Source organism: Colossoma macropomum, unplaced genomic scaffold (genome assembly GCF_904425465.1).
Source record: "Colossoma macropomum unplaced genomic scaffold, Colossoma_macropomum, whole genome shotgun sequence".
Lineage (NCBI taxonomy): Eukaryota > Metazoa > Chordata > Actinopteri > Characiformes > Serrasalmidae > Colossoma > Colossoma macropomum.
In genome coordinates, this window is record NW_023494791.1 from 36,124,609 (window position 1) to 36,152,462 (window position 27,854).

A 27,854-nucleotide genomic window follows, 5' to 3' on the forward strand; every position below is an offset into this window, starting at 1 on the left:
AAATCACACAGTGCATTTCAGGCTCTAGAGGACTTTTAACTACAGCTCAAGCAGCCATACAAAAGACTCAGAGAAGACATAAAACTGCACAAGTGAGCTCCTTGCATTAGCTTCGAATGGGATTCTTGTAGAGACTGTTGTTGAAACAAACAGATGAGGATCAAAACTATGAAACATACTGTACTCACAGCTGTACAGATGTGCTTTTCTCCACTGCTATTCTCTACTGCAGTGCTACTTGATTCAAGGTAACTAATGTAACATAGTTGACTAATACACATTTTAAAGCAGCTAGATTTTAATGATTTGACCATTAAGGTACACTGCTCTCATTTACACTAACAACTACTTAATTCTAAGTAGGTTATGGTTATGGTATTTTAACAGAATCTGTATCAGTGAGTACTAAAAAAAAAAATTGGGATCAATGCAACAGTAGTTTTTACTAATGGTTTTGGCCTGGTTAGAGTAGTAGAGCCCACCTTAAAAGGCAAAACAGCTTGTTTCATTCTGGGACCAAGTCATAGAGTTGGAAATGGGCATGTGAACTGCATCTGGGCTATGGAAACATAGCTTCTATGCAGACATCAGAGAACTTAAATTTAAAATACTGAATGAATGCATGTCGCCTAGCAACTTGTGAACGGTACAGTATTAATCACTTTTACTACACTGGCTGTGCAACTGCTTTATTGAATAGATGAAGTTAACTGATCCAGCTTAAGCCTGTTAAATGAGCAGAGAGCTGATGGGTGTTTTAATTCCTCTCATATTTGCACTGAGAGCAGAGAATTTTGTGTCCTTTTTGCAGGGAACTTAACCACACCCGTTAAAGTTTCCACAAGTCTCCTTAGACGCCTCCTGTGGTTGAGCGTGCAGTTCCATGTAAACATCTGAAAGATGGAATGTCACCCTTTCTCATTTAAAAGAGTTTAAAAAGTGAGAAAAAAAAGGGAGAAAAAAAAAAGTATTAGTTTAAGAAAACGTCCGTACAAAACAAGCTTACACCTCTTTGAAGTACATGTATCTTGGCTGGCGTTGTAGTTTAAATAATTACACAAGAAAGGAAAGTTCATGTTTTTTTTTTAATTGTTTAAAATATAAACTGTGAAACGGCTCATCCGTAATAATACAGATTTAAAACAATTTTCTTGCAGATTCTGATAATTATCCAGATTTTTTATGGTTTTCTTAAAGTGCACAGCCTGAAAATATTCCTCTTTGGACTGACAGTTGTTTAAAATGACCTTTAATAGCACAAAATTGTTCCCAAAGGCAAAATCCAAGTAATTAATGGACAGCATAAAATTAAGTTTATATTCTCTTCAAGATCAAGTAAAAATATGAAGCAGATTTTAAAAATGTATCATCAATTCCAATTCCATTCATCTAATTTTCAATCAATTTGCTTGATTAAAGTTAAAAACATGTCACTGTGGCCCAGGGGATAATCCCTCCATTTTGCCAATCTAAATCACAGCAAAATAACAAAATGAAAGCATGAACGGTGTAAAATTCAGGGTAAGTGCTTTATTTCAGTATGTAGATGCTCCAAATAAGGAACACAACAAATTTTTTTTTTCTACAAGCAGTTCATGAGATGTCATCCGTTATCGATATTATAAATAGCAGGAGTATCAAACCATCCAATTTAGGGAACGGAAGCATGTCCATCTTTTGCGTGGGTTTTTTGCACGTATTATTCAGCACTGGGCTGGATCTGTTCCACAGGCAATCTGAGTCGATTTGGGTTCCGCAAACGTCTTAGGTCTTCCTCGACCTGAAGAATGAGACAGAAAGAATGAATGTTGTCAAAAAAAATAGTAAGAACATAAATCTGTCTTTTGAAAAGTATAAAAGACCAGTACCGAAGACAGCTCGTCCTTAAGCCTGTTGTACTTCCGCACATTAAACTGTTGTCTTCTGGCACCCTTGTAGAAGTAATGCAGGAACTGTCGGTCCTTTGCATCTGGGTAAACATAGTCCTGTGGAAGAAAAGTCGATATTAAACATTTTAACGGTCCAAGATAGATAGAACAAAGAGACAATTCTGATCTAAGGTAGTCTCAAGACAAAACCTTTTCTGTCGTTCAGACGTAGATCTGATCATTTGAAATTTTCCTTAAGTAAGTATCTTAACAAAATAATGACAAACATGACAAATTTTTAAGGGGACTTACACTGGTTTTTCAAAATTTCTGCATAATTAAATTGTTAAGCTGTAAAGAAAGTCATTCACAGTATTTTGACATTAAATACACCATTCTAAGGAAACTTGCAGAGTAAGAACTGTTCACAGCTCCAGTGATAGGAACCAGACTTCCGAAGCATATAATGGCTCTAAAAACTACTTTGTAAAATTATTCCGTGAAACTGTTAAGGATATGAGAATGTTTTCTGATAGCTTCTTAAATCTGTTCACAGTGGAAACATACATGCAGGGTGATGTGAGGCTAAACAGTCCCCAAAGAAAATGTAAATTTTACCAGAGAAATTTAATGTTATAATGAAAAAAACGTTTAGTGTTCAAGCCTCAATCTTAAAAAAAATAGGTGTAATAGACTTTTTAGCCAAATTAAGTCTGGAGTTTACCTTTTATAAATAATCACATTTAAATCACAACTGTAGTCTTATTCAGAATAATGAGATATTTTTTGCCAAAAAAAAGTCAGCAATGGTGAACAACTGCATTATCACCCAGCTCTACGCTATGCCATGCTAATAGCAAGGGTCACTACAGATCTAGGATAAATTCCTCTCATATCTTTATAAGGCTGAAATTAAAGTTTAGAATGGCTCCAACTCTAATGATGTTCTTACCTGTTTGGTTAGAACATAGTAGGCGTAGACCCCAATGCTGGTGGAGTAAGTGATGAAGTAGGTGACAGGTTCCATGACGTCCCAAGAGTAAACCCACCAGGTGAGCCAGGCCAGAGCCCCTCCCTGCACAGAAAGCAGAGCCAGGCCCACCCAGAGCGCCCTTGAAGAACTGCGCTCAGCCCTGAGATCCACCTGGGCCTTCATCTGCATTCACAAACAAACCAACATAATCATAATCTACTTAAATCATCCAACTGCACATAAAATACACAGCCTGTTTATTTCAAAACATTTGTCTTGCAAATATGATGCGTCAACTATGACCATAAGACCATATGACCATTTTCAGTTTTTCACATCATTTGAAAATACCTGTTGCTCTTTACATTGTCTGTAAATTTCACGATGAATGGACCAAAAGAAACGTTCCAAAATTACTTGGAAAAATATCTGGTTACACTGACTTACATTAAAAGTAAGGTATGTTTTTTGCTTCTCCCGATGGCTCTCTGTTGGCTGGATATTGTTGGTTGGTGGACTATTCTAAGTCCAGCAGTGACAATGAGGTGTTTAAAAACTCCAGCAGCACTGCTGTGTCTGATCCACTCAGACCAGTGCAACACATACTAACACACCACCAGCCCATCAGTGTTACTGAGGTGCTGAGAATGATCCACCACCCAAATAGTACCTGCTCTGTGAGGGTCCATGGGGGTCCTGCACACTGAAGAACAGGGTAAAAGGGGGCTAACAAAGTATGCAGAGAAACAGATGGACTACAGTCTGTAATTGTAGAAGTACAAAGTGCATCTATATAGTAAGTGGAGCTGATAAAATGGACAATAAGCATAGAAACAAGGAGGTGGTCATGTTATGCCTGATCGGTATATTTATTTCACCCTCTACAGTGCAAAATATCATTAAAGGATTCAGGGAATCTGGAGAAATCTCTGTAAAGGGCAATGCTGAAAACCACAGCTTAAATGTCCATGACCTTCACCTCTCAGATGGCACTGTATTAAAACCCATCATGCTTCTGTGATGGATATCACCCCATGAGCTCAGAAGTTCTTTGACAAATAGGTGTAAATAAACACCATTCGATACAGCCAAAAGACAACTACACATTTTTGGAGGAACATATTCTGCCTTCTAGACGACATCTCTTTCAGGGACATCCATACCTATTTCAAAATGACAACACAAAGCTACATTCTGCATGTGTTATAACAGCATGGCTGTGTAATCAGCGAGTATGTGTGCTAGTCCTGCCTGCAGTCCAGACCTGTCTCCCACTGAACACTACCTGCTCCAGAGGCATGAGTTCTTGTTTCAGGATGTCCAGTTTCTGCTGCAACTCCTTTTCCTTCATCAGGTGGTGCTCAGGTAGCTGAAGTGCTGTGTGTAACATGTGTACTGCACTTTTCACATCCTCCATGCTCGTTACACGCTCACCGGTCAGTGGTTCTAGACACACACAAAAAAAAACCAAAAAAAACCCAAGTAGAAATAAACCTTAAACTGTCTTTTTACAATATTTGTATACTTATACCAGTCAGTGCCAATTATACACAACGAGCTCAGGCTCCTCTACCACACAACAACTACAATAAGAGCACAATTGCTATTTATACTAAATAGAGGAGTGAGATTTAACCAATCCAAGTGACCTAACACAGTCCAACGATTGGCCAGTTTGCACTGAACTGACTCATGTTACTCTCATAGCTGTCAGGCCAGGAATGGCTGTGGATTTGCTGGGAATTTAATTTCATTCACAGAAATAGTCCATAACGACTGTAGCTGACTGAGCAACTGCCCTTTTAAAATCCAATCTAGCCTGTAAGGGAATCTACTACTTAGTGTTATATATACTCATTTAGGTCTTTATGGGGTAGCGTACTTTAGAGAGGCCAAATGACGCATCACATACCTCTTTGCACTGAGTGGACATTGTAGACGACTCCATTGATACGTAACTGGAAGTCTTTGTTGAGCAGAGTGTCCATGGGTGTACCAGAGGCAACCCTTACACCATCTGTGTGCAAACAGCATATTTTAAACCCTGCAGACATGCAGTGTTTGTACTAATGATCAGCATGATTTCTATCAAGGTTTGAGATATACAGCATTGTGCAAAACTCTTTCTTCTCAGCGAAGAAAACAGTTTAGAGCTGCGAAAAATCAGCAGTAAGTGTGCCCTCGCCAGTAATTGCCAAAGAACATTAAAAACAAACAAACACACACACACACACACACACACACACACGCGTACATTTTTAAGCCACTTATCCTTCTGGGTCATGGGGGGGAGCTGGAGCCAATCCCAGCAGTCACTGGGCTGAAGGCAGGGTACACCTGGACAGGTTGCCAGTCCATCACAGGGCAAACAGACAGACATATACATGCGCACACACGCACTCACATCTAGGGGCAATTTAGCATGTCCCACTGGCCTGACTGCATGTCTTTAGACTGTGGGAGAAAACCAGAGCACCTGGAGGAAACCAATGCAGACACGGGGAGAACATGCAAACATAGAAAGCACCCTGGATGCCCAGCCAGGAATCAAACCCAGGCCCTTCTTGCTGTGAGGTGACAGTGCTACCCAGTGAGATAAACTAGTTATTGGATGGTAACTGTTAACTCAAATAAAGGTTTGGAAATGATTAAGCTAACACACACACACACACACACACACACAATATCAAAATGTATTGTTTATCCATTATTGTGTTTCGATGAAATAAATGCTTACTTTCCATATAAATAGTTTAATATCAAATTTCTCAGATGCTTAAAGTCTGCACAGAATTATAGGTTGATTTGGACAGAATTCATCAATATTTTCTAAAAACTGTTAGTAGTTGAGTATTTGAATGGTTTGACAGTCTAATTTTAGGTGCTCACCTTAACTGAAGTGCTTCAAAAAACAACAACAACAACAACAACAAAAAAAGCTTATTTTAAAGATTAGGAAAAAACATTGGAACAGTATCAGCCGATATTCAAGGTATCTGTATCAGTTAGGGGGTAATGACATGCAAATCTTACAATACAACACAGATTGTTATTTTTGCATTAGAATATATTATTTTCTCCACAGAAACAGAAAAAATGATAATATACATTTTTGCATTTATTCATTTATTTATTGGCAAGTCCCAAAATTCCTTTTTTGGTAATTCCCACCGTTGTCTTATTAAGTTATTTACATAAAATTAAATAACAAAAAAAAACAAACAAACAAAAAAAAACATAAAAGTTCAAGATCCAGATTACATGTGCACATGTGGATTTGGCAAATATGTGTGTTATTATGGCTGTTTTATGGTTATCTTAATGCCAAGCCCCAGGTGCATTCAAATTCGGCTAACACAGCAGAACATTTGCACACAGTTTTCTGTTTGTCCTGCGTTCTCCACTAATGTTTGCGAACACCTGCAAACAGGTTCAGGAGGTAGATCTCCACAAACATACAGCTGAGCTGGACAAATGGTTACTGTTAAGGTGAAATGTTTACACAAAATCATTCAAATTCAACTGTTCATAGAGAACGACTCTACAGCAGGGAATATCTGCTCTCAAAAGAGAGCAAGCCTCCCACAAAGGCACATAGAGAAGCTGACTTTCCTCCGTTTCAATAAATACCTGTGATTGCAGAGTGTAGACAGACAGCAGAATGCACTGTTTAAATGTAAAAAATTAAATTTAGATTGGTGTTTTTATTTTCTTGATTAAAGGAAAACTGATTTAGTTGTGTTAAATTTTATTGCTGCTACTTCACATCCTTGGTGTTAAATTACTGATAAAAGATTTTGGAGTTTTATTTATCTTTTGTACATTAAAACATTTTTTTTCATGTTCATATTCATCTTTATCTTCATTGTAAGTTAGCAAATGCATAAAATAACCTCAAGCTAAATGTGAAAGCTGGCAGCTACATAAGGGGTTTCTTTTAATTGAGCGATTCATGATCAATTATTCATTTCAATATTCATTTCATTATTATTCCACTATCTAAATAGTTGTTTGTTGCAGCCCTACTTGAATCCTGTGTAGAGGAGAAGCTGCTGGAACTCTACTTTTCTTCTCAGTCCGGTAACTGGGACATTTAGGTGATGTCTTGATAACTTTATTTACTCTTTGATTTATCACTGTTTGCATATCATTAATGTACTCGACTGGGAAACTGAAGTGTTAACAAACAGGAGATGAATGCAAGGATGATTATGTTTGTTCCAGCTCAAGTTTGCTCTCTTTGCTCACACGCCATTTCAAACAGCTTGGCTAATCAACCATCCAATGTAGGCAACTTAGGCTAACCAAGCTGCAGTATATTGTGTTCTTTACAGTTTTGTTTACGCAGATGACTGTAACTACAGAAACCATTCATGGCATCACATACATACACACACACACACATACATATACATATAATATATATATATATATATACTATATATATGTAGATGTAAATCGCCGTAAACTGCAATCGATTCACTGAAACTATAATCGATTCACAGCCCATATCATCATATCAGAAAAAAATTTATATTATCATGCATATACTGTGTACATACCAGTGGTGAATACAGAAGCAGATGACACTCCTGAGTCTTCTGTCCGGATGTCCTGAATGAGGTCACTGACGGTCGTGAGCATGGGCCGCAAGAAGAAGAGGCACTTCTCCTGCCTGGACGGCAAAGGCAGGGCCAGCACCGGTCGTCCATGTCTGTACTGCACTGTAATATCTACAACACAGAGAATTAAACTGTATGCTAAACTGAAATGTACTACAAGCTTTTGCTAATAAACATACAAACTGCATTTTAGAAACTCTACCACCAGATGGTGCTACAGACAATATGATAATATATAAACTGAAATGTCAGGAAACTTCCTACTTATAAAATGTACAAACTGTCATTTAAAAATGTTACCATTAGATGGCGCTGAAGTGCTACAGCAGACAACTGGGTGGCACCTCCGCAGGAGCTGGCTGGGCTGGACCTGTGAGAGAAGCAAAACACCTTAGAGAAGACATCAGTATCCTCGGCCACATAACCGGATAATATATACAGGACTTTTATACTGACAATATGCACTTATTTATTTTATCAGTTCACATCCATTCTAAAAAGACTATCTCTGCAACATTTACCACTGAAGATTGTGATGGTTGGCTGTAATACACTTTCACTATTTACATTAGTAGGGTGTGGAGAATTAGTAAGACAGGAGGTTTGTGCTAGACTAGACATGCAGTGAGCTGAGCACAGGCTGCCATATGGACACACAGTACGAAGGAGAAAGGAAAAAAAGAAAATGCGGAAAAATCTAGTCTAGGTGAACAGCTGCCAAGTGGATCCTGGTCTATTCTGCTGACCTTAACCCTCAACCAACCTGTTTTGCAGAGGCACAGACATTTAATGGAATTTTCAGCAGTTCTTTCATCATCAGTGCACTTTTTCCCATGAAGGTGACACCATTCCAGATCAGTTGTCAACTTTTTTTTTTTTGTGGTGTTAAGAACCGCTTTCTTTAGTTGTGGCATGCCCGTTCAGTTCTCAGGTGTAAAGAGGCCAGAATTTGCCAGGCCATTCAACATCAGAAGCTCACAAATTGGCATCCGTGGAGATTAATTCAGAGGAGAGCTTCCATTTTAATAGCTTGGTGTGGTATGTATGTGTGCCGGTGCACTTGCGTTTAAGCGCGCATCTTATTTACGGGTGTACATTAGCTCACATAATCCTTATTGTTAGAAACGAAAGCTGGGTTCTGACCTGCTTATAATTCTGTAATACAGACAGAATTGATAACTTCATTATAGTGAGCTACAATCTTTTACAATTTTTATTGCCTGCTTTGTTTTAATGCAACAATAGCTCTCCCTTAATTAAATCTTAACAATCCCTGTAAGTAGAGTTGGAGCCCATCTTGGATCACCTCCGAATATATGGATCGTATTCCAGTCGTAAGGTTCCACCTCAGGCCATATGCCCAGCAGCCAGATATCTAAAAATAATTAGCATGATATTTTCTAGTTAAACCCACCCAAATAAATTAATAATAGCAGTACATGTTTTTTCAAATGTCTTTATTAAAACATATTAAATCGGATATTGAGTTACCCAACATCTTTAGAGAACTACTTCATCTGTCATTATAATAAACATTGCAAACCTGTGCGTTCATGAGCTTCTTCTGCCGCAGATTCACGGCGACTTGCTCCCTGCTCCCTTGGAAAACTTCAGACTGCAAGTGATTTCCAAAGCCACCTCCACATGCTTTCCACATTAGGAACAAGACATTTTCTGTCATTACAGTGGTGTTTTCATAACTCCTATAACCTCCAGGACATTTAATCTGTACAGAAACTACTGTGTTACAGCCTAGACGAGGATCAGAGTAACTTTCTCTTCAGGTTAGAGTTAACTTAGCTGCTCTACACAAACTTTCAGTCTTGTCTCTCTGAGGCGAGCTGAAGTTCTGAAGCATGTTAGCATTCATTTTGGCTTCCATTCACCTAAAGTAAATTAAAAGGGATCTGTGCGGTAAAGCTAGCATTACAGTGCGTAGCAGACAGAAATAACACTAGCAGCTTCTTAACAACCTCTCTCTCTCTGTGTGTGTGACACTGACTACTGGTGTGTGAGCCTGCACACTTATTAAATGTGAACCCCAGTTTCCCAACGTATTTTTCAAGCTGTTTAATGGTAACCATTGGGTTACTTGTCCATCATCGACATGACCAATTACATCGCCCTTTCACCCAGGCCTGGAGCACAGCTTAGGTTATCTCTGAACATAAGGATGGTCCTAAGTCATCATGTTCCAATTCAGGCCATTTGCCTCATGCTCGCTGGCTTTCAGCATGATCCTAAATCTTCCTGGCCAGATCACTGAATAATTCCCAGGAGGTGATGGCCCTGCTGAAGGCAGTGACAGAAAGACAGCTTGACGGCAGTGGCCCACAGATTCACAGTCCTCCATATGGTAGAGCGCCCCATCAATATTCAATTTAAGACCCAGTCAGAACTCATCTATGACCACTTATTCAAAGTCAACACAGGTCCAGTACAGTTTACAACTAAAGCTCAGGACTTTAAATGAGAAGCATACCATTTGGCAGAAGAGCTAAATGAAAACTGGGCTTTAGGTGAAAAAAGAAGCTATATAAAAAAAGCAACAGCTATAAAACTTAACAGGGGAGCAAAATAACAGTGGTTCTTCAGGCAGACTTTACCTTATCTTTCCTAGTGAAGAACACTGACACTGACAAGGCTTTCAAACTGGCCAAATAGTCTCACTAGAGATGGAATATCGGCACTGAGGGTATTGGGCCGATATCAGCAGAGAATACTATTGTTTGGATGTCAGAGGAACTAATGTGATCCTATCCTGTACCACATCTAGCTTGAAATAGAGGTCTGCACTGGAATGAAATTGAAGCTTGAACCCAACCTGTAACCGCAACACAGTCTCAGCTGACACTGCTAAGTGTGCAACCCAAACATGACCCGAACCTGTTCACATGCACAAACAGAAACAGATTATCGCAGACACGGTTTTACAGTGTTTTGCTTTTTTACTAAATGCTTGAGTTGGTGACAGACAACGTCTTACAACAAAATTACAACCAAAAAAAAAGTCTACTACATTAGTAGGTTGCTAACAGAGGCTCTGCCCACAGATGTACATTAAGTTTTCTGATGTGAACCGCACACTAAAAATCACTATAGCTCTCACGCTCACCTCTCATGAAGAATTTAAACAGGCTCTGCTCTGGCACTGTCCAATGGGATACAAGCAACTGTTTATTAAGGTAAATGGTAGTAAATATGAGTGGGCAATATGGTATTTTATCATTATAAATTATGTAAAAATATGCTTTTTTGAGCATATCATGGATATCATCACTACTTAAAAGCACCGACCCACATGTTTCATTACAAAGAGAGCTTAATTGGATTTAGTTAATTACAGTTTGTGAAACATGAATTTAAATCATTGTAGTTGTAGGTTTACTATAGTATTTTTTATGTGGCACTACTGGTTCTATTTGGTCTGTTTCAAGTTATTAAATCTCAGAAAATAAATATCATAAGCATATTGTGTATTGTGAAAATACCTTGAAGTATCATGATACAATATTTTGGCCATATTACCCACCCCTAGTAGCAAGCAGCTGCATCTACTGACCAGTACGTCTTTCAGAGCAGGATACAGGCCTCATCACTAAACCCGGATATGTTCATGATATCCTATTTTAAAAAGCTATTCCTGAATTATGTCTGAAATTGTAGGTACCAAGTAAAGGAGATATAGTGTGTTTGCCTACTGGTAAATTTGTTTTTGCTGAGCTCATCACGTACAAAGTCTGTTATTGGATGTTTTGCATGTCAAACAGCCCTTCTCAAAACCTACCTGGTCAGGCCTAAGAGCCTGTATTTCAGCACAGTCTTATGCAGCTTGTGTAGTATTTCCATGTTAATGAAGTACTATGGGCTCTGTGTTTGGCAGAAATAAAAATGAAAAAAGATTTCTGTTCTCTTTTTATTGCCTCTTCACTGCAGTTTTTACCACTGTCATATTTAAGACACAGTCCTCAACTAGTTGACTTTTGCCCTCAGCACCAACTACAGGATTTACTAGTTAAAATAATGTTATTAGTTATAATGCTTCTCTCACAACTGTTGCTACTGCAGAAGCACTGGAGTAATTTGATCATGATAGCCTAATTTTAGATGCTCATCTTAAGTAAAGTGCTTCAATTAAAACCAGCTCACTTTAAAGCTTAATAGTTTTCAATAAACAAATACTGGATCGGTATCATCTAATATTCAAGGTTTCAATTTCAGTATTGGTGAAGCAATACTGGTATTATGCCATCTCTTACCCTTCTCTCCACTGACACATCAATGAATACATGTTAGAAAACTGTTAAACAAAGCTTGTTAGAATATGTTACAAAGAAGTATACTGAAAAGGCCCTGACAGTTATTTCCCCTGACACTGCAATTACACAGCAGACACTGCCTGTTGGTCAAGACTGTGTTTACATCTTAAACAGAAAGACACTGGCATGATGACATTGCAGCCTAATTAAAGCTCTGGAAGAGCCTGAGTCTGCATATTCTGTGGTCTAATGAACTCCTAATGACATGACATGAGTTAAGAGGTACTGGAGAGGACAGCTGAGGCACACTGCCCTTTATAAGCTGGAAATTTGAATCTTTTCAGAGCTACTTTTCAAGCACACAAAATACAAAGTTTGTGTGTTTATTAACATAAAACAGTTAGTAATACTTCAGGTGTATGCTGCAACACTCAGCTTCATGATAATCAAAGACTCCTTGGTATGAACAGCACAGTTTGCCTAATAAATGATTTCAGTCAATCATCAATCATCTAAAAGATCTGCTGAGTATTGATATCAAAGCAGGGCTGCTATGATTACTCAGCTTTATTTTTATTGATGGTACGCTGCTTGCTCAAAAATGAATAATCTTTATAATGCTCATATGATACACATGGTCCGAAAGACTGCAACGCTGTACAGAAAGCTTTGGCAATATCACAATATTGCTTCAGATGTCTGATGCACCATGAAAGTTAAAATTCCCTGTTGCTCAAATGGAACTTTCCCCCTATTCTATTGTCTTACTCCCCTCTGCTCTCATGAACTGTGTATCTTCGACATTCAAGTGCAAAATCTGAATAATATAATAATTACTATAATTTGTAAATAATATATAATCTAAACAAAATATAAACTCATAAATTATAATATATACTAATATAATTAGTAAATTATAGAAATCATTGTTACTTGCATAAACATTAACTGCATAAAAGATGTGTGAATGATGTGTGATATTGTTTTCCTCTAAATACACCTGGTTGGTCCTTACTATGTTAAGAAATTAGAAACCAACAAAGAAAACAAGCTCAATTGCATTAGGTGTGTGCATTCCAACTAATTTTCATGATCATGAAAGGATATCTGGTGCAGAGAAGAACAAAGAATGGCTAAAAAATAAATTAAATAAATAAATATTAATTAAAAACAAACAAACAAACAAACAAAAAACCAAAGAGAATAATGTACAGATGTGCCTTACTTTTTAGGGTGACAGCACTGGTGCTGCACAAAAATGTAGCATCATGCAAAGGAACACATTTAAAGCATTATTATACAAAAAAACAGGTTTTCATTGATGGATATGTAACAAAGGATACTGCTTCTGAGCTAAATCTACAGCTAACCAGTACAGCACTGGATGCTGATGAAGACACGTTGTCTCTAGAAGAATTCTTGTCCTTAACATCCTTGGCAACATGCCTCGACATAACATGGTACAACATGACACTCACAAATACGAGCAAAACTTAAACATAAAACATAAATCTATGGTTTTACTTAATTGTTAGTCTGTATATTTTCCCCGTGTTCCTGTGAAAAAACTCAATAAACATCCGAGCAGTAATTTCAGTAATCAAATACCAGCACCTCGAACGGTTAACCATGCGCTTGAGTACCTGTGCACATTCTTAATATGCACTGAAAATATTCGGCTAGGAGTCCCAAAACAGGCAGTGAGTATATCTAAGTTATTCAATAGAACTAAACCTGTCCTTTGGCAACCTATGCAGTCTCGTTAGTTCCACAGAAACTGTATGTTCTGTCTGTATGAACAAAATGAACCAAAAAAATTCCAGTCCAGGACAGACTTTCTACTGTGATTTTCCTACTGAGACCTGTCGACAAACTGACCAACGCTGCTCTGCCTGCAGGTTGACTGAGGCCAAAGACCATTTGTTAAAATACTGCTTACTCATTTGGTTTTCTCATTAGTGAAGTGTCCTGTGCTGGACTGTTAGTCAGAGAATGTAACTGCACAGCAAAATCTCCAGTGTTAAATTAACTCTTACAGCGTTCACTTGTGTCCAGCTGGACTTGATTCAACACTGCAGGTGTCAATTCAGCAACTGAGGTTTTGCTGTGTGGCATGTTTCCTCTCAGCAACATTAAAGATTTGCAAACCGTAAGAATATCTCAATGATACTACGCAGGAATGAACCTGCTGAATGAAACCTCAAAGAGTCCAGCTTTGAATCTATGCAAATTAACAGATTAAGGAGGTGCATTTATAGGTCACTCTTTATTTTGATACTCCCCTAAAGATTATCAATAGATGCTGAAGTTACTAATCTAATTGAAAAAACGAAACTGTTAAGAGAACTTAAAAATACTGGTATCATTCTGTAAGGGATATTACCACATTGGTTCAGGAAAACTGTTGTCAATGAACACTGTCCATCGCTGTAACCACAGTTGCAAGTTAGGACTGTCCTATGCACAACAGATGCCATATGTCAACTACATCCAGAAATGCTGTTGACCTTTCTGGACTAGTTAATCTGAAATGGATTGGTGCATAGTGCAACACCATGGCTGCGTATTCAATGAATGCAGGTGTTAGACTGGCTTGTCTGTCAAGCAAAATCCAACAACGAAGCCCTTATATGGTTGCACAGCTGAACAGCTGAAGACTTGTCTAACTGACGAGATAACTATTCTGTAACTGTTGAGACATGGTGTCTGTTAGATAAAAATGACAATCACATAGTGGGTAACACCTCTGCCATCCACTCAGCAGATTGGGATTTGATTCCTGGCCCAGCCAATAAACGTCCCAGGGAAAGATTAATAATACTACTACATCAATTCACTCTGCAACATGGTCCTCAGGGCCCCCCAGATGCACCAAATTGTCCTTTAGCCTATGTGTTCTGAGTTGTTTTGGAGCCAAAATGTTGACTGTCTTGAACAACAGAGATAAAACTAAGGAACAGGGAAGTGGTGGGGTGCAAAAACTGTCCCAGGAAACAGAAGATATGATGCCATTTATAGTAAGTTGGATTGGAAGGAGAAAGAGCTTCAGGCAGGGTCCTCCTTCCAAACTTTAACTAAATGGAGTTACAAAATAACCAAAGGCAATGTGAACATTTACAAAGTATCTAAAATGGACTTTCAAAATAAACTATTACCAAGTTGACAGCGCTAGCAGCTAAAGCAAGTATGAATTTAACCAACATAAAACACACAAATACTGCTTGCACTCGCTAAATAATAGTGGCTAGGTAATACGCATGGCAAAAAAAAAGAACAAAGGGAGGGAGTAATTAAATAAACTACAATTGGAAACAGTATAGCCTATTAAATACTTAAAATGCTGGTTATCTTGCTTGTCCAACTAAAGACAAGTTTGGTTTATGTGGACCAGCAGTGTGGCTGGAGGGGGCTGATGAAAAATCTACCTGAATTACGAATGGCATACTCCTGCGTACCCCAGTCAAACTCAAATCCAACAGAAGAAACACAAAAGTGCAAGAATCTCTCAGTTGAAATGGCCAACGGTGCTCTTTGATAATTAGCTGCAACTTTGCAGAACCCTCTAAAAAAACAGAATAAATAAATAAAGCCCATTTAATGAGGAAATGGGGAGAAAAGGGAAATGGACAAATGAGTGGAACAAGAAGAGGAGTTTTCAGTTAGAAGTGCTCAACCAACAGCCAGATGACCAGGAGCAAAAATACAGTTTCTCTATATTACACAACAACAGGATGGAGGAATGAGTCAGGGAGGCACACTATCTTTTTTTGGGAAGATACAGAAATGACATTACATGAGTCATATACAAAAGAAGGAAACTTGTAAAGTATTCTGAGCAGACAGCTGAGCACTGCAGTGCTAAGATCATGGTCTTCTCTCCCTTTCCTGTGTTAAACTACAAATCTAGAACAAACCCAAAAGGCATCTGCTACATTATTCTCAAGGGATGAATGCCCACACACTCTCCGCAAAGGCGAAGAAGCACAGCACAAAACTTGTTATAAACAAAGAGCTGCTTCGAATGGACACTACTACGTTGACACATGCAAATGGGCTGTGAAAGCATATAAAATGACCCAAGACAGACTCACCAGGCACAGCAGGGGTGCATGCCAAGGTCAGTAAATGACATTCAGACAATTTAACCAGACACACAGCAGTTCTTACACCCTGCAGTCTATGGATAGGGGTTCTCAGCCCTGAGTGTGACTGCAAATTATATTGTTCCTTGATTGTTATCATGACATCAGCCCGCACTGATATGCACACCCTCACAAGGAACTCTGTGTCTAAGCAGTTTTTCTTTATGGGAAAAAGTGACAGCATTTTCAAAAAATGCCACTATTGCACCTTTTAGTAAACAAACCTGTTCCAAAGCTGATAAATTTTGTCCAGTATACACTCACCCCTCCCATCTCCCACGGCCCCCCCCATAACACCTCTACCTACTCCAACTGGAGGCTACTACTGCCAAAGCAGTGTTGGTCACTTATATGTAGTAATACTTGTACTCTGACTACATAACATTGGAATTCAGACGATCCAGTGATATTCAAAGAAAAAATGTGTGGGACAAAACCCATCAATTCTGGAACATTTTTGACTACCTAACCAAATAATTCAGTTCTCGAAAACAGCGGTGGTTTTTCAAGAACATCATTCATTTTCCCATGGAGAAAAAAAAGTTTAAACCCAAACTTAAATCCTTACATGGCCAGTCTTTAACTACATCACATCAAGCGTTCCCTGCTGTGTTTTTACTACATGCACACGGTCAGAACAACAACTTTCTTAACTTGTAATAAAAGTTAACGTAACAAGATAAGAATTTTGGATCATTTCTGTTGGTCTGTTCACTTTATCACAATGCAAAGGGTAACTGGAGTCAAATAATGTTACAAAAAAAGTAGAAAATGACATAAGACAAGTTTTTTGCATGACAGCAACAATTTGTAGCAACACTATGGTATTTTGTTCATATTATGCAGCTGAACCAGGTTACTAAAGTAAACCAGGTAACTGCCATACCCCTCTAACACACCATTGTCCAGCAGAGTTTCACATCCTCCCTCCTGTAGCACACCAGCTTTAGCTCATGGTGGGCTTGATAATTAGCTGATGAGCTGAAGCTGGTGTGTTAGAGAAGAAGCTGTGCAGAGCAGGCTGGAGTTGAGAAGCCCCAGAATAAAGGCATTGTTCTGCAGTCCTCTACTTTGAAGTCTGTAATGTGGCTGTGACTGGTGTACTAATGATGGCGATCATGCTGATGATGGATTTTTTACTTGCTCCAGAGGGCAGCCCCTAGCCCCTTCATTACAGCTGTGTTTACAACTACTCAGTTCAAATTCTTCACTGAGATCTGATCTTTTCGCTTTGACGATTCACATTTTGTTTCTAAACAACCCGTATCTGTCATTAGTGTGGACAAACCAGAAAGGACCCGCATGTGCACATTTGATTAAGTTAAAGCTGTTGCTGACATGCTGCCAAGTTTTATCCAATGTAACACTGAGTGGAAAGAAATAGGAGAGGTCCAGGGAACGCCATAAGCCTTGAGGGCAGATCTCAATTGTATGTACACAAAATAAGCTGATGCTGGCAGACCAAACTTAAACATTTCTGATTTTGTAACAAAATTATTATACCAAAAGAAAACATTATCTAATACAGTTTACACTGAAATTCCCCCCACTTCAATCTTTTTTTTCTGAAGCAAAACACAACTGTGAAGTAGATAAATCAACATTACAAACACTCAATACATACATGTGCAGTAGGTGCTTTTATTCGTGAAGCAGACAAAGCAGCATTTTAATCAGGCTTCATCCACACATTTAACAAATTCTTCTATCCAGAGCAATTCACAAAGGCATTCTTATTGGTATATGAAAGTGGTGTTTCTGACACCTATATAGATGGGAATTGAACTGTGCTCTCCTTTCCGCTTCCTACTGAACACTGCAGGGCGAACGTTTTATCCACTGCGCTATACAACCATTCATAATGTTCCTCATGACTCCACTGATAGAAGTCTCACCAGGCAGTAACTGCACTGTCTTAGGATAAATATTACTCTAATAGATGGGATAGTGGGTTTGTAACACATTAAAATATTTATAATAAAAAAACATGCCTGCACTGAAACTGTGTATCAATATTATTTTTAAATCCAAAATTTTGCAATATTTTTTTTCTCCAACCCCTAATAACAAAAATGATATGCTACTGTAAGCAGTTGCAGTGAGGTGTGACATTTGATCACATGAATTCTGATCTGATTGTTCTCACTACAGTTGCACAGCCATAACACAGATGTGTTGGATGTAGGACTATGTATCACAATGGCCCAAATCTGATTTGAAAAGATCAGATTTTTATGTTCACACCACTCTGAAGTAATCAAATCCTTCACATTTAGGCAAAAAAATGGATTTATGACAGATTCAGCCCTGTAATATAAACATAACTAAAGATTTTCATCACTTCTGAATTATGGCTCTGTACAGATATGCCGGTCCAGCCATTCCCACACTCTTAAAACCTTCAAGACCTGTATTTGTAAACCGTCTGTGTGACGCTCTCATCCCGCAGGCCCTGGCCAAAGTGTCACAGCCTTAAATTACACAGAACAGTGATTAATTATAGTTACTGTCAATATAGCCCTGTGGGTGAGAGTGAAATAAATAGGCTTTATAAGCCCATTTCACAGCACTCAATCCTCCCCAGCAGCCCTCAACAGAGTGAAATATATCAGTAGCCAAATTGCAACAGAGCCACTGCTCTGCTCTCTCTGTACAAAGTCATTTGTATGTAGACATTTGTCTTTCTCCTCAGCTCAATAAAGAGAAGGCAGGTATGCAGGAGAGCCAGGGAGAGCAGTTTTTCAAATCTGCCTCACCTGAATTTAGCTTCTGGACTGAAATAAATCTGTGAAAGAGCCAATTAAACACCAAGATCACAGAATGTAATACCCTAAATCCAAAAGGCAAAGTCTCACAGTATAAACTGCTGATACTCTTAGTTACAAGATTGTATTTTGGCTTCTAAATTGGCTTAAGAAGTACATTTACAACACTATAACGCAGCCCAATATATCTATATCTATCTACCCAGATTTCTTTAGTATATTAACAAGGTCTTACTTTCTCTGGTCATTTATGAATTAGAAGTGTAACTACTGTCATAGAGAACTGTGTAATATTACCCCAAGTCTTTGCCTAAACTCATTTCTATTCTTCACACATGCTTAAAGTGCCTCCTTTAATGACACAAAATGACTCAAAATTGCACTTACGACAGCAAATTTTAAATCGCAAGAGCTGCCATTTTAATTTTAATTTTTTTGTTCTCAGTGTAAAAATGCCTAGAGCTTAATTTGTAGAAAGTAATCACATTTAAGTCAAACCCAATACTTATCAGAAAAATCATATTTACATATTTTCCCAAAGTTGTTCAGCCCTACTGCCGTTTCCCAACTTTTTCTTTGAGCTAAAATGCACAGACAGAAGTGTACAGTAGCAGTGGATGTTGCTGGGCGATATGACCTCAAATCAATATCACGATTAATTGAACATTTTACCTCCATTATGATTAATGAACAATTATTTTGTGGAGGTTTTTTTTTTGTTTGTTTTTTTGCCCTCATAGTTCAGTGACAAGGTTTGTACTGTAAATATGCTCTGCAAGTTCCTTAAAAAATAGGAAATAAATAACTTGCATTTCTTACAAATAAAATAAATTATTTTAAGTACTGCCATGTGGAAAGCCGAAAATATGTTTTGTACATGTTGTGCACCACAGTTTGGGAAAAATATTTTCACGATAATGCAGTGTATCTTCTGTCGAGGGTTTTAACAAGGTGTTTAAACCTGCTGTGCTCTACTAGTACAAAAATAGCATCACTTATTTCTTTCCATTTTCTCGAATCCTTTTCATATTGTGTAGATCTGTAAATGCTTGGGTTATTGACGGCTGCTTTTTGAAGGCTGTGCACTTGCCAGTCTCTCTCTTTATTTGAGCCACGCACTGTTCATATTCGGTAACATGACTGCGCTCCAAGTGTTAAAACAGACCGGTGGCATTGCTGTAAACACAGCGGATAAACAGTTTCATTTGACTTTTTGTTCTGTTCTGGCCAAACAACGGACAGAACATTTTTCTTTAGTATAAGCTGCTCGAGTTGCTCAGTTGGCTTGGTGTTTGAGGCTACATTTTCACAGCAGGTTAAAGTGGCCCAAATCTGATCTTTTTCTTTGTATGTGACACAGATGTGTATCTGTGTGGCAGTGTGAACAGCAAAAAACACACTGAATCTGACATTTTCAATTCCGATTTGAGAAGCTTCCACATGTGGTACTGAAATCCGATCCATATCCGTTATGCAGCAATGCGACTCAGTCTGAACAGCCAGTTCGGAATTCATGCTACTTTTACGTCAATCCAACTTGACATTGGTCATAATTTCATGCTTTTCAGACCTCATAAACATTTGGGGTGATATTTCTGTAGAAAAATTAGAAGAAACTTATCCAAAACCCTCTGTGTTTGAAAGGATTTCAAATTAAATGGCCGAATGCGTAGAGAACGAGGCTGCAGCATCAAAGAACAGTTAAAAGTCTGAAAGCAAAGTTTAAAGAATCCGAGAACACAAATCAAATAAGTGACTGTGGCCGTATAACGTGCCCTTTTTACGGCGAGCTCGAACACATTCTGGGTGATGAGCCCAGCTGTTAGTCAATGAAGCTTCATTATCACTGCTGTGATGCTGGCGAAAGTGAAACTGAGAGCTCCAGGAGCGACTGGTGTTCGTTTACGGTCATGATTGTTTACCTCTGGATGAGCCACTTAACGCAATGTGACGCGTTGTTCTTTTGCTCATGCGGTTTAGTTTAAAAGCTGATCTGTTCAGACTGATGTTGCATATAGATCACATCTAAAAGATGTTGTAAACAGCCTAACAAAAAAATCGGACTTGGTGAGAAAATCAGATTTGGGCCACTTTTACCTGCTATGTGAACATAGCCTTAGCTTCCATGTCGCAGACTGGACGTGGCGGAGTCACATGACTACATGCGCAGTAGTATGTTTTTAAGGGGACAGTACATGAACACACAGAGTGGGGAAAGGATTAACAGAATTTTTAAAAAATCTAAATAATGACATGGGCAAGATTATGTCGGTAAGAGGTTCTGAACGTCGGTTTTGATTACTTTTCGATTAACTACCCAGCCCTAGCAGCAGGTGATACACAAGTTAAAATATACATTTGAACACTGTTCGAGGCATGAGTTTTGTAATTACTGTTATACCAGTATGCCTAAAATAAATACAGATAACCCAACATACCTACAGTGCAAAACACAGCCTCTCACATCCCACATAGTGAGCTGCAATCTGAGGTAAGTCAGTCTAGTTTGTTTTTGAAGGAGCACACAACAGAATGTAATAAGTTAATGGATTAAACAGGGAAATGAGAGTGGAGGAGAAAACGGGCTCTTGGGATTCGCTGTTAGCCAAGCATGGAGACTAGCAATATCTGAAGCTCGCAGATGAAAGCTCATGTGTAGTAGATGCATGTATGAGACGAATGGCGTGAGAAATTCAGAGGTAAAAACCATTTAGAATGGACTTATTACATTTAGCACTGTTTTTGCTGAGCTTAGGGAGGCTGCTTTGTGCTTACATGCACTTAACTTCATTTCGTTATGGTAAGCAATAAAAACATCTGTCTATGTAATGTTCATATTTGTTTTTACCATTTCTCCTAATACAAATATTTCAGATTTACTTCAGTTGTTAAATATGGCTCTTATTAAAAGTGAAGGCACATCTTACAATAATATAGCAGTTAATCTACAATAATAGGCTTAGTTAAAAATCCACAAACACACTACACCACGATAAACTGCTGTACAATATAGACACAAAATGTGCTGTTTGATAAAGCTGTCTGATATCACGATGACAACATGAGAAGTGATAAATTATTATTAAAATAGTGTGTAGTGTACAGACCTTTTTTGAATGCGTGAACAGAAATTTAACTAACCTCCCCTTCAAGTAAATATCAAAATACAAAATGACAAAAGCACCGATCACCACTGTGCAAAGTAAAAAGAAGAGAAATACTAACAGCTGCTTACATCAGAACTGCAAGCACATTTTATGTGCCCTGACAGGCTGAGGAAAAGTCAGTATTTCCTCAATAGATTTGTCTATGAAAGCTACAAAAACAATTAAATATATACACAAGAAAAAAAAAATTTACTGCCTTGCACACTTAAAACACAATACTGAGTGTGAGAACAATCCTAATGTTTGGTCCATTTTTAGCCTAGTGGTTACTACATACTACATGACTTTCAAAGTCATCAAATTGTTGTACTGTTCACACTACGTACCTTGCTGTCTTGTTGTAGTTTGTACACTGGTCAGTGACAGGGGGGTCACACATTACAAGATCTTTGACCAGAAGGAATCTGATTCTGTCTTGTTTCCAAACTACGTTTTGTCACAAAAACACATGCAAGAAGTCACACGAGAAATGATGCAGTACAATGCGTGAGACAAGAATTTTTTCCTTCCAAGAATGGAGGTCAGCAAAAAGCAGGCAATCAAAGTTGTCTGTGTGCTGCAAAAAAAAATTATAAAAGAAACAGAAAACAATATGGGTGGGAGAATGATTGATGATGTACAACTCCTCCCCCAGGATTCACCTCAACCCGTGTTTTGTGATCTCACTGGCTATAGTTTGTCGCCGCAGTCACAACCAGGTCATAACCCTTTTCACACTACAGGATTTGGAAAGGAATCTGGAACTCCTTAATTAGGATTAGGAAAATTTGCCTTTGATCTGGAGCTTTTCCAGGCGATTAGAAAATCCAGGCTAAAATTGTATAGTGTCAACTCGGCATTACTCGTCCCCCACGTGGGAGAGGAATGTTCAGTCCCAATGCACTCAACAGGCTTTTAACGGTTTGTGCTGGCAATGGTACAACATCTCTCTGTCGCTGAGTGCTGAGGCAATTTGATCTATTCAATCTTCACAGCTCTTAACAATGTGTTTATCGCAAAAACTCATATTGCACTAATGATAAAACTACTATTTAATGTGCAGCACTACCAAAATATATACTGAAACCATCAGAAATCTAAATTATAACATGATATACATTTTCAGCCATACCACCCACGACTACTGGACAGACTGCTGCCTTCAGAAACAGCTCCATACATACTGCAGCCTCTAATGAGCCAGACTGAGGTCTGTCCACCTGTTCTCCAGAAGCATGTAGCATGGCCTCCTAATAAGACTGTCCCTGGCCCTACCATCCTCTGCACCTGTCAGGTGGAGACAGACTGTAATGACCAGCTTTACTCATCCGTGATGACACAGACCAGGTACTCACCAAGGAATACAGAACCACACAGTCATCGGGAGAGATGTCAGAAAAAGCAATGCAGGCTGTCCTAGTGTTTCCATTACACGTCTTTCTCCCCCAGAAGTGACATAAGCACTGCACAGGGATGTACGTCAGCTTTAACTTTAAGGACTTTCTGACCCATCAAGTTCATCATGTCCATAATTCTAAATGCATTTTACATCACATTTTTTTCTTTCTCTCTCCAAGTGAAGCAGTGGAGGGAGGGGCACCTAATGTCTGCATTATCTGCTTGATGTGCAAGATAATCACACTTGCAATAACCCAAAGGAAAACAATAACGGTCCCCATGAGCAAATTCAACTCAACAACAGCAGGCATAATAAGGGCCACCTCTGGGAATATCCATGTCTGACTCCGTCCTACAAACAGAAGCATTCTGTTCTACTGATATATTCTGTTTCTACTACAACAGGTCCTTTTCCAGTATATCACATCAAAGATATATACATGAAATCCAATGAAAGCGGTTACAAATTAAGTTTCTCCTTTTCCTTCCATTTCTGCTCTTCGTTATAAAAGCAAAGCAAGACATCTGCTAGAATAAAGATATCCAAGTCTGAGAGTACTGCCTTACGGGGAGAAAACCACTTTGGAATTCAAGCAAATTGCCTACTTGCATTATTAGTTCATCAGTATTAGCTGCACACCCAGATTAATGCTCACATGGTAAAATGAATCAATTTGCTTGGGTGCTCACGGCAGAGAAACAGCCTATTCTGGAAGATTATATTCTTCATCACCTGCCGTTAAATGTTATCATCCCAGAATTCTCTTTTCAGAACAACACAGTCATCCTAACATCTGTGACTTTGTACAGCCCGCGCACTCAAGTAGTCTGAGTAAAAAGAGCCAGATAGTACCAAGATAGTAAATATGTACTTTAGCTTAACTGCTATCTAACATGACAAGGATGTGGTGAGAACAGTAAATATATTTTAGTAAGTCATATGATATGCATCATGCATGAAATCATGTGTTGATCACAGGTCCTATCTCTAAAGCTACTATACATCTATAACCTATTTATAATTAACCAAATAGAACTGAGTGAGATGAAAACAGATGAAAATACGCATAAAAAGAATGCTACTTTTCAACTTGTATAAAAATACAAACAGCTGAGTGAGATTTTCTTTTTGCGAAACTAGTGATAGATGGATTATAAGTTAACGACAAGATCACAAATAAAAAACTTTCACGTACGTTTGGAGCGAGGAGTTCCCCTGTGGTCAATAACAGCAAAGGTGCTACACCATCTGATGAAACAACTTCATCTCACTGCCACAATTAAATGCTTCTCTCACTGCTTGGCCTACGGCCTGCTGAATACTATTGTGCTATTGAGCTGAAAGATTACATCCGATGTAGTTATTAGCAGCCAGGTGCAGACCCCTGAGTGGTACTCTGAACAACTGAAGCATTAAAAATTTAATATTGGCAGCTACTATGTAAGGAGCAAAGCAATGGCAATGCACATGATTTACTGTATATTGCAACCTGACTCAGGGATGAAATAAAAGCCTCTGGTCTCTGCACTGAGAACACCGGGCGTGGCTGCAGGGCCTAGGGGCAGTGACACAACCTATCTGTACATGGTTGTCTTTCTTTGTAAGTTGGAGCATGCTACTGAGAGAACGCTCCTGGACGCCATCTTGGTGTAAATGTTGTAAACAAATATGAAAAGAAAAGCTGAAACACTGATATAACAATCTGAATCAATAACATGGTCAATATCAATATTACAGGAGCTGGGGTTTTTTGTTAATCTGTCTATGCTTTTAGTTACAATCTCCTGTATAAATGTAATACTGACTGCCAGATAAAGAACACTTTTCATTTCTAATGAGAGATTATTGCTCATTTGTGTTTCCTCAGTTGCATTTGTGACACATGGATTTAAAAACAAACGTGTCTACAGTACCTGCTTCACAAAAGATCAGTTCCACAATTTCCCTACGGTCACTGGAAATCTAACTCTCCAAGTTTTCCTGCAGAGTTTGCTGGCTACTCTAACTAAGCTGACAAATGTCATGTTACTTGAATAATTTGTCACCCATCATAGCCACTAACCACAGTGCTATACTTTAGCAAATGCAAACGCTGTTTGAACAACTAGCCACCTCTTTGTGTTGACCACTAACACTCCCAGTTAAAAACATAACCTTACCTCTCTAATCAAATATCTCACAAAGACTCAAGATCAGACCTCTGCCAGAAAATAAAAACTTAAAAAAGCCTGCTGTCGATGGGTTATTTATGCTGCCATGGCAACTATATTGTCAATCATCATGAGGTCTGAAATTCATCCAACGTAAAGAAGTTGAGTTTTTCTAACATTATACTCCATCTGAAATATTGTTTAGGAATTTTTTCCCCTCATCTTAATTTGATTAATGCTCAAGTCACAAATTATAACGAATAAGAAGTCTTAATATTCTAATATTTGCAATAAAGTTGTAAGCACCTTTAAGGATTCTTTCTGCTGAAAGAATAACTACAGAACACTTGACTGTACTTGAATTTCAAATGTACTTGAAGTTTGAATGTTGGACATTTCTGTAAGCAGGACCAAGCTAAACTCAATTTCCCAAATTTTGCAGTGCAACTAGGCATATACAGACATGCCTGCAACATGCCTCATACATACCCATGTCCATTTAATGTTCTGATGTTTAGAGATAGGGTCTGTTAAAGTAGCCTCGGAATAGAAAAGTGCCTTCAGCTCCACCATTATCACCCCCTTCATCATGACTTGAGACAGCTGAGAAGACTGACTTTATTTACATGATTGTGCTGAGTAACCAGAAAATGCTGAGCAGTGGAGGATGCCTTGTTTTCTCACTGTATTCCGGGTGCAAGTCTGATGATTATGGATGGCTTTTTTATTTCAAAGTTTAAAAATAGACCTCCTTTTTTCAGCCTTTATGGTGTGAAGGGACAGATCGTGCTATTTAGTTATGAGTTATACATTCCGCTATGGGTGGGCAATGTTATATTTTACTGTTACTGTGACAGTTTGCTTCACAATGTGCTTTTCTAAGGATATTGTGGTTAACGTCAGTACTTTTAAAGCACTGAACAAATGCATGTCCTGTAACTGGATTTAGCTCACCCAAGGATGTGAAATAGTGAATAAAACTAAAAAGCAAATTGGTGCAGTGTGTCGGTTCCAACAAAGAAATTATGATTTTTTTCAAAACTTCAGTTTACTGTGAAATGGTGCATTAAAGAGAAACATACTGACTCAGATATTCTTTACAACGGTGGTGATAAAAACCAGAATGTCTACAGCACAAATACAGCCATTTCGTTTTCTATTTAAAATAAACAGTGAACCTCCACGTGTTTTTCTACGTAATGCTGCTAGAGGTAAAATAGTGGTAAATTCGAAAAAAAAACAGAAATTAAATCTGACATCTGGTTCCTATCACCACTGTTATGAATTTCATCACTATTCAAACCACCTGGAATTACTTTAACATCCTAACGATTTACAGTAGTTATGCAGACATTTTGAAAAATCATTTGAATTTCCATTCAACAGACTTCAGAAAACAAAACACTGTAAAAATAATCCACACGGCCCACCAATAATTTCTATGGAGCCCTTGAGGGACTACCGTTCAAAAAAAGACACTGCGTTCAATCGCAATAATTTTGCATGCCATTGCAATGATTTTGTGAGAGAGTGCCAACATTTTGCAAGTGAATGCGAAACTATTGCAAGAGAACACTAAAAACTCTGCAAGAGAATGCAATGTCGTTGCAAATATACATGTTTTTTTTCACAATGGTACTTTTGGGGGTCAGTTTTTCAGCATGTAAAAGTTGGCTATGAAAATTTGAAGAAATTTGAGGAAAACATCTGGTAAACTCGTGTCGACTTTGGAGTTTTAGCTTCCCCTCAGTGCTCAAAAAAGAAACCGGTTTGTGGCGCATGTGACCAAAAACTGCTGTCTAGTCATGTTTAAGAAAGACTCCCAAGAGTTTTCAGCAAGTTTTGGACGCCATGAGCCCACCTTCACCACCATGACCGCCTGCCTGACAAAAAACCGGGAGGGGCTGAAAACTACTCTCACAGTTATGGGGACAAGAGTTTATCGAGTTAAACCCTTCTCCTGCTCTGTTTAGCCCCATTAGCAGCTTGGAACAAGAAGACACCTACATACTGTGTGTTATGTAGCTAATTCATCTATCAGAAAAGAACAAGTTTCAGCCCAAACTGCTAACTGCCTGACTGACTGCAGCACCGAGCATCGAACTGAAGCAGGAAACGCCGCATTGTTGTGTTCACGATCTCCACAAAACGGCGATAGATAAGTAGAAAAAACGTTCGCTAGCTCAGGCTAACAAATTAACCCGAGTTTAAAACGAGTTTCTCTGGCATTTCTCGAACACCATGAACTCAATTCGGGCCGGTTGTCTTACCTTCAGCTGCTGCAGAGCAGTGAGAGTCGCGGTGCTTCTGAAGCGGCTCGGTCCGGCCAGTCTGACCACCATCCTCAAACAAGCCATGGCTGGAAAACTCGGCTTTCTACGGCATACTTAGAGAAGAGTTTCTTCAGGAATTTACACCGCGAACATCGTTGGTGTGTGTTGTAACACACACACGCTGGGCGTGATGAGATGAGTGTGTGTTTAAAGAGGGCTTGGTTTCTTTCCTGTGACGAGCTCGCTCCTCCTCTCGC

At 38.6% G+C, this 27,854-nt stretch overlaps 1 protein-coding gene across 1 annotated transcript; it reads right to left on the reverse strand.

The window, feature by feature from the left end:
- Positions 1-1,233: 1,233 nt before the first annotated feature.
- LOC118810855 (calcium uniporter regulatory subunit MCUb, mitochondrial-like) lies at positions 1,234-27,854 on the reverse strand. The gene is made up of 8 exons (XM_036574952.1): positions 27,595-27,854; positions 7,764-7,833; positions 7,404-7,574; positions 4,754-4,858; positions 4,127-4,287; positions 2,821-3,024; positions 1,869-1,985; positions 1,234-1,780 (listed from the first exon to the last, which is right to left on the reverse strand). The coding sequence occupies exons 1-8, from the start codon at positions 27,679-27,681 to the stop codon at positions 1,700-1,702; spliced, it is 996 nt and encodes a 331-aa protein (XP_036430845.1). The 5' UTR covers positions 27,682-27,854; the 3' UTR covers positions 1,234-1,699.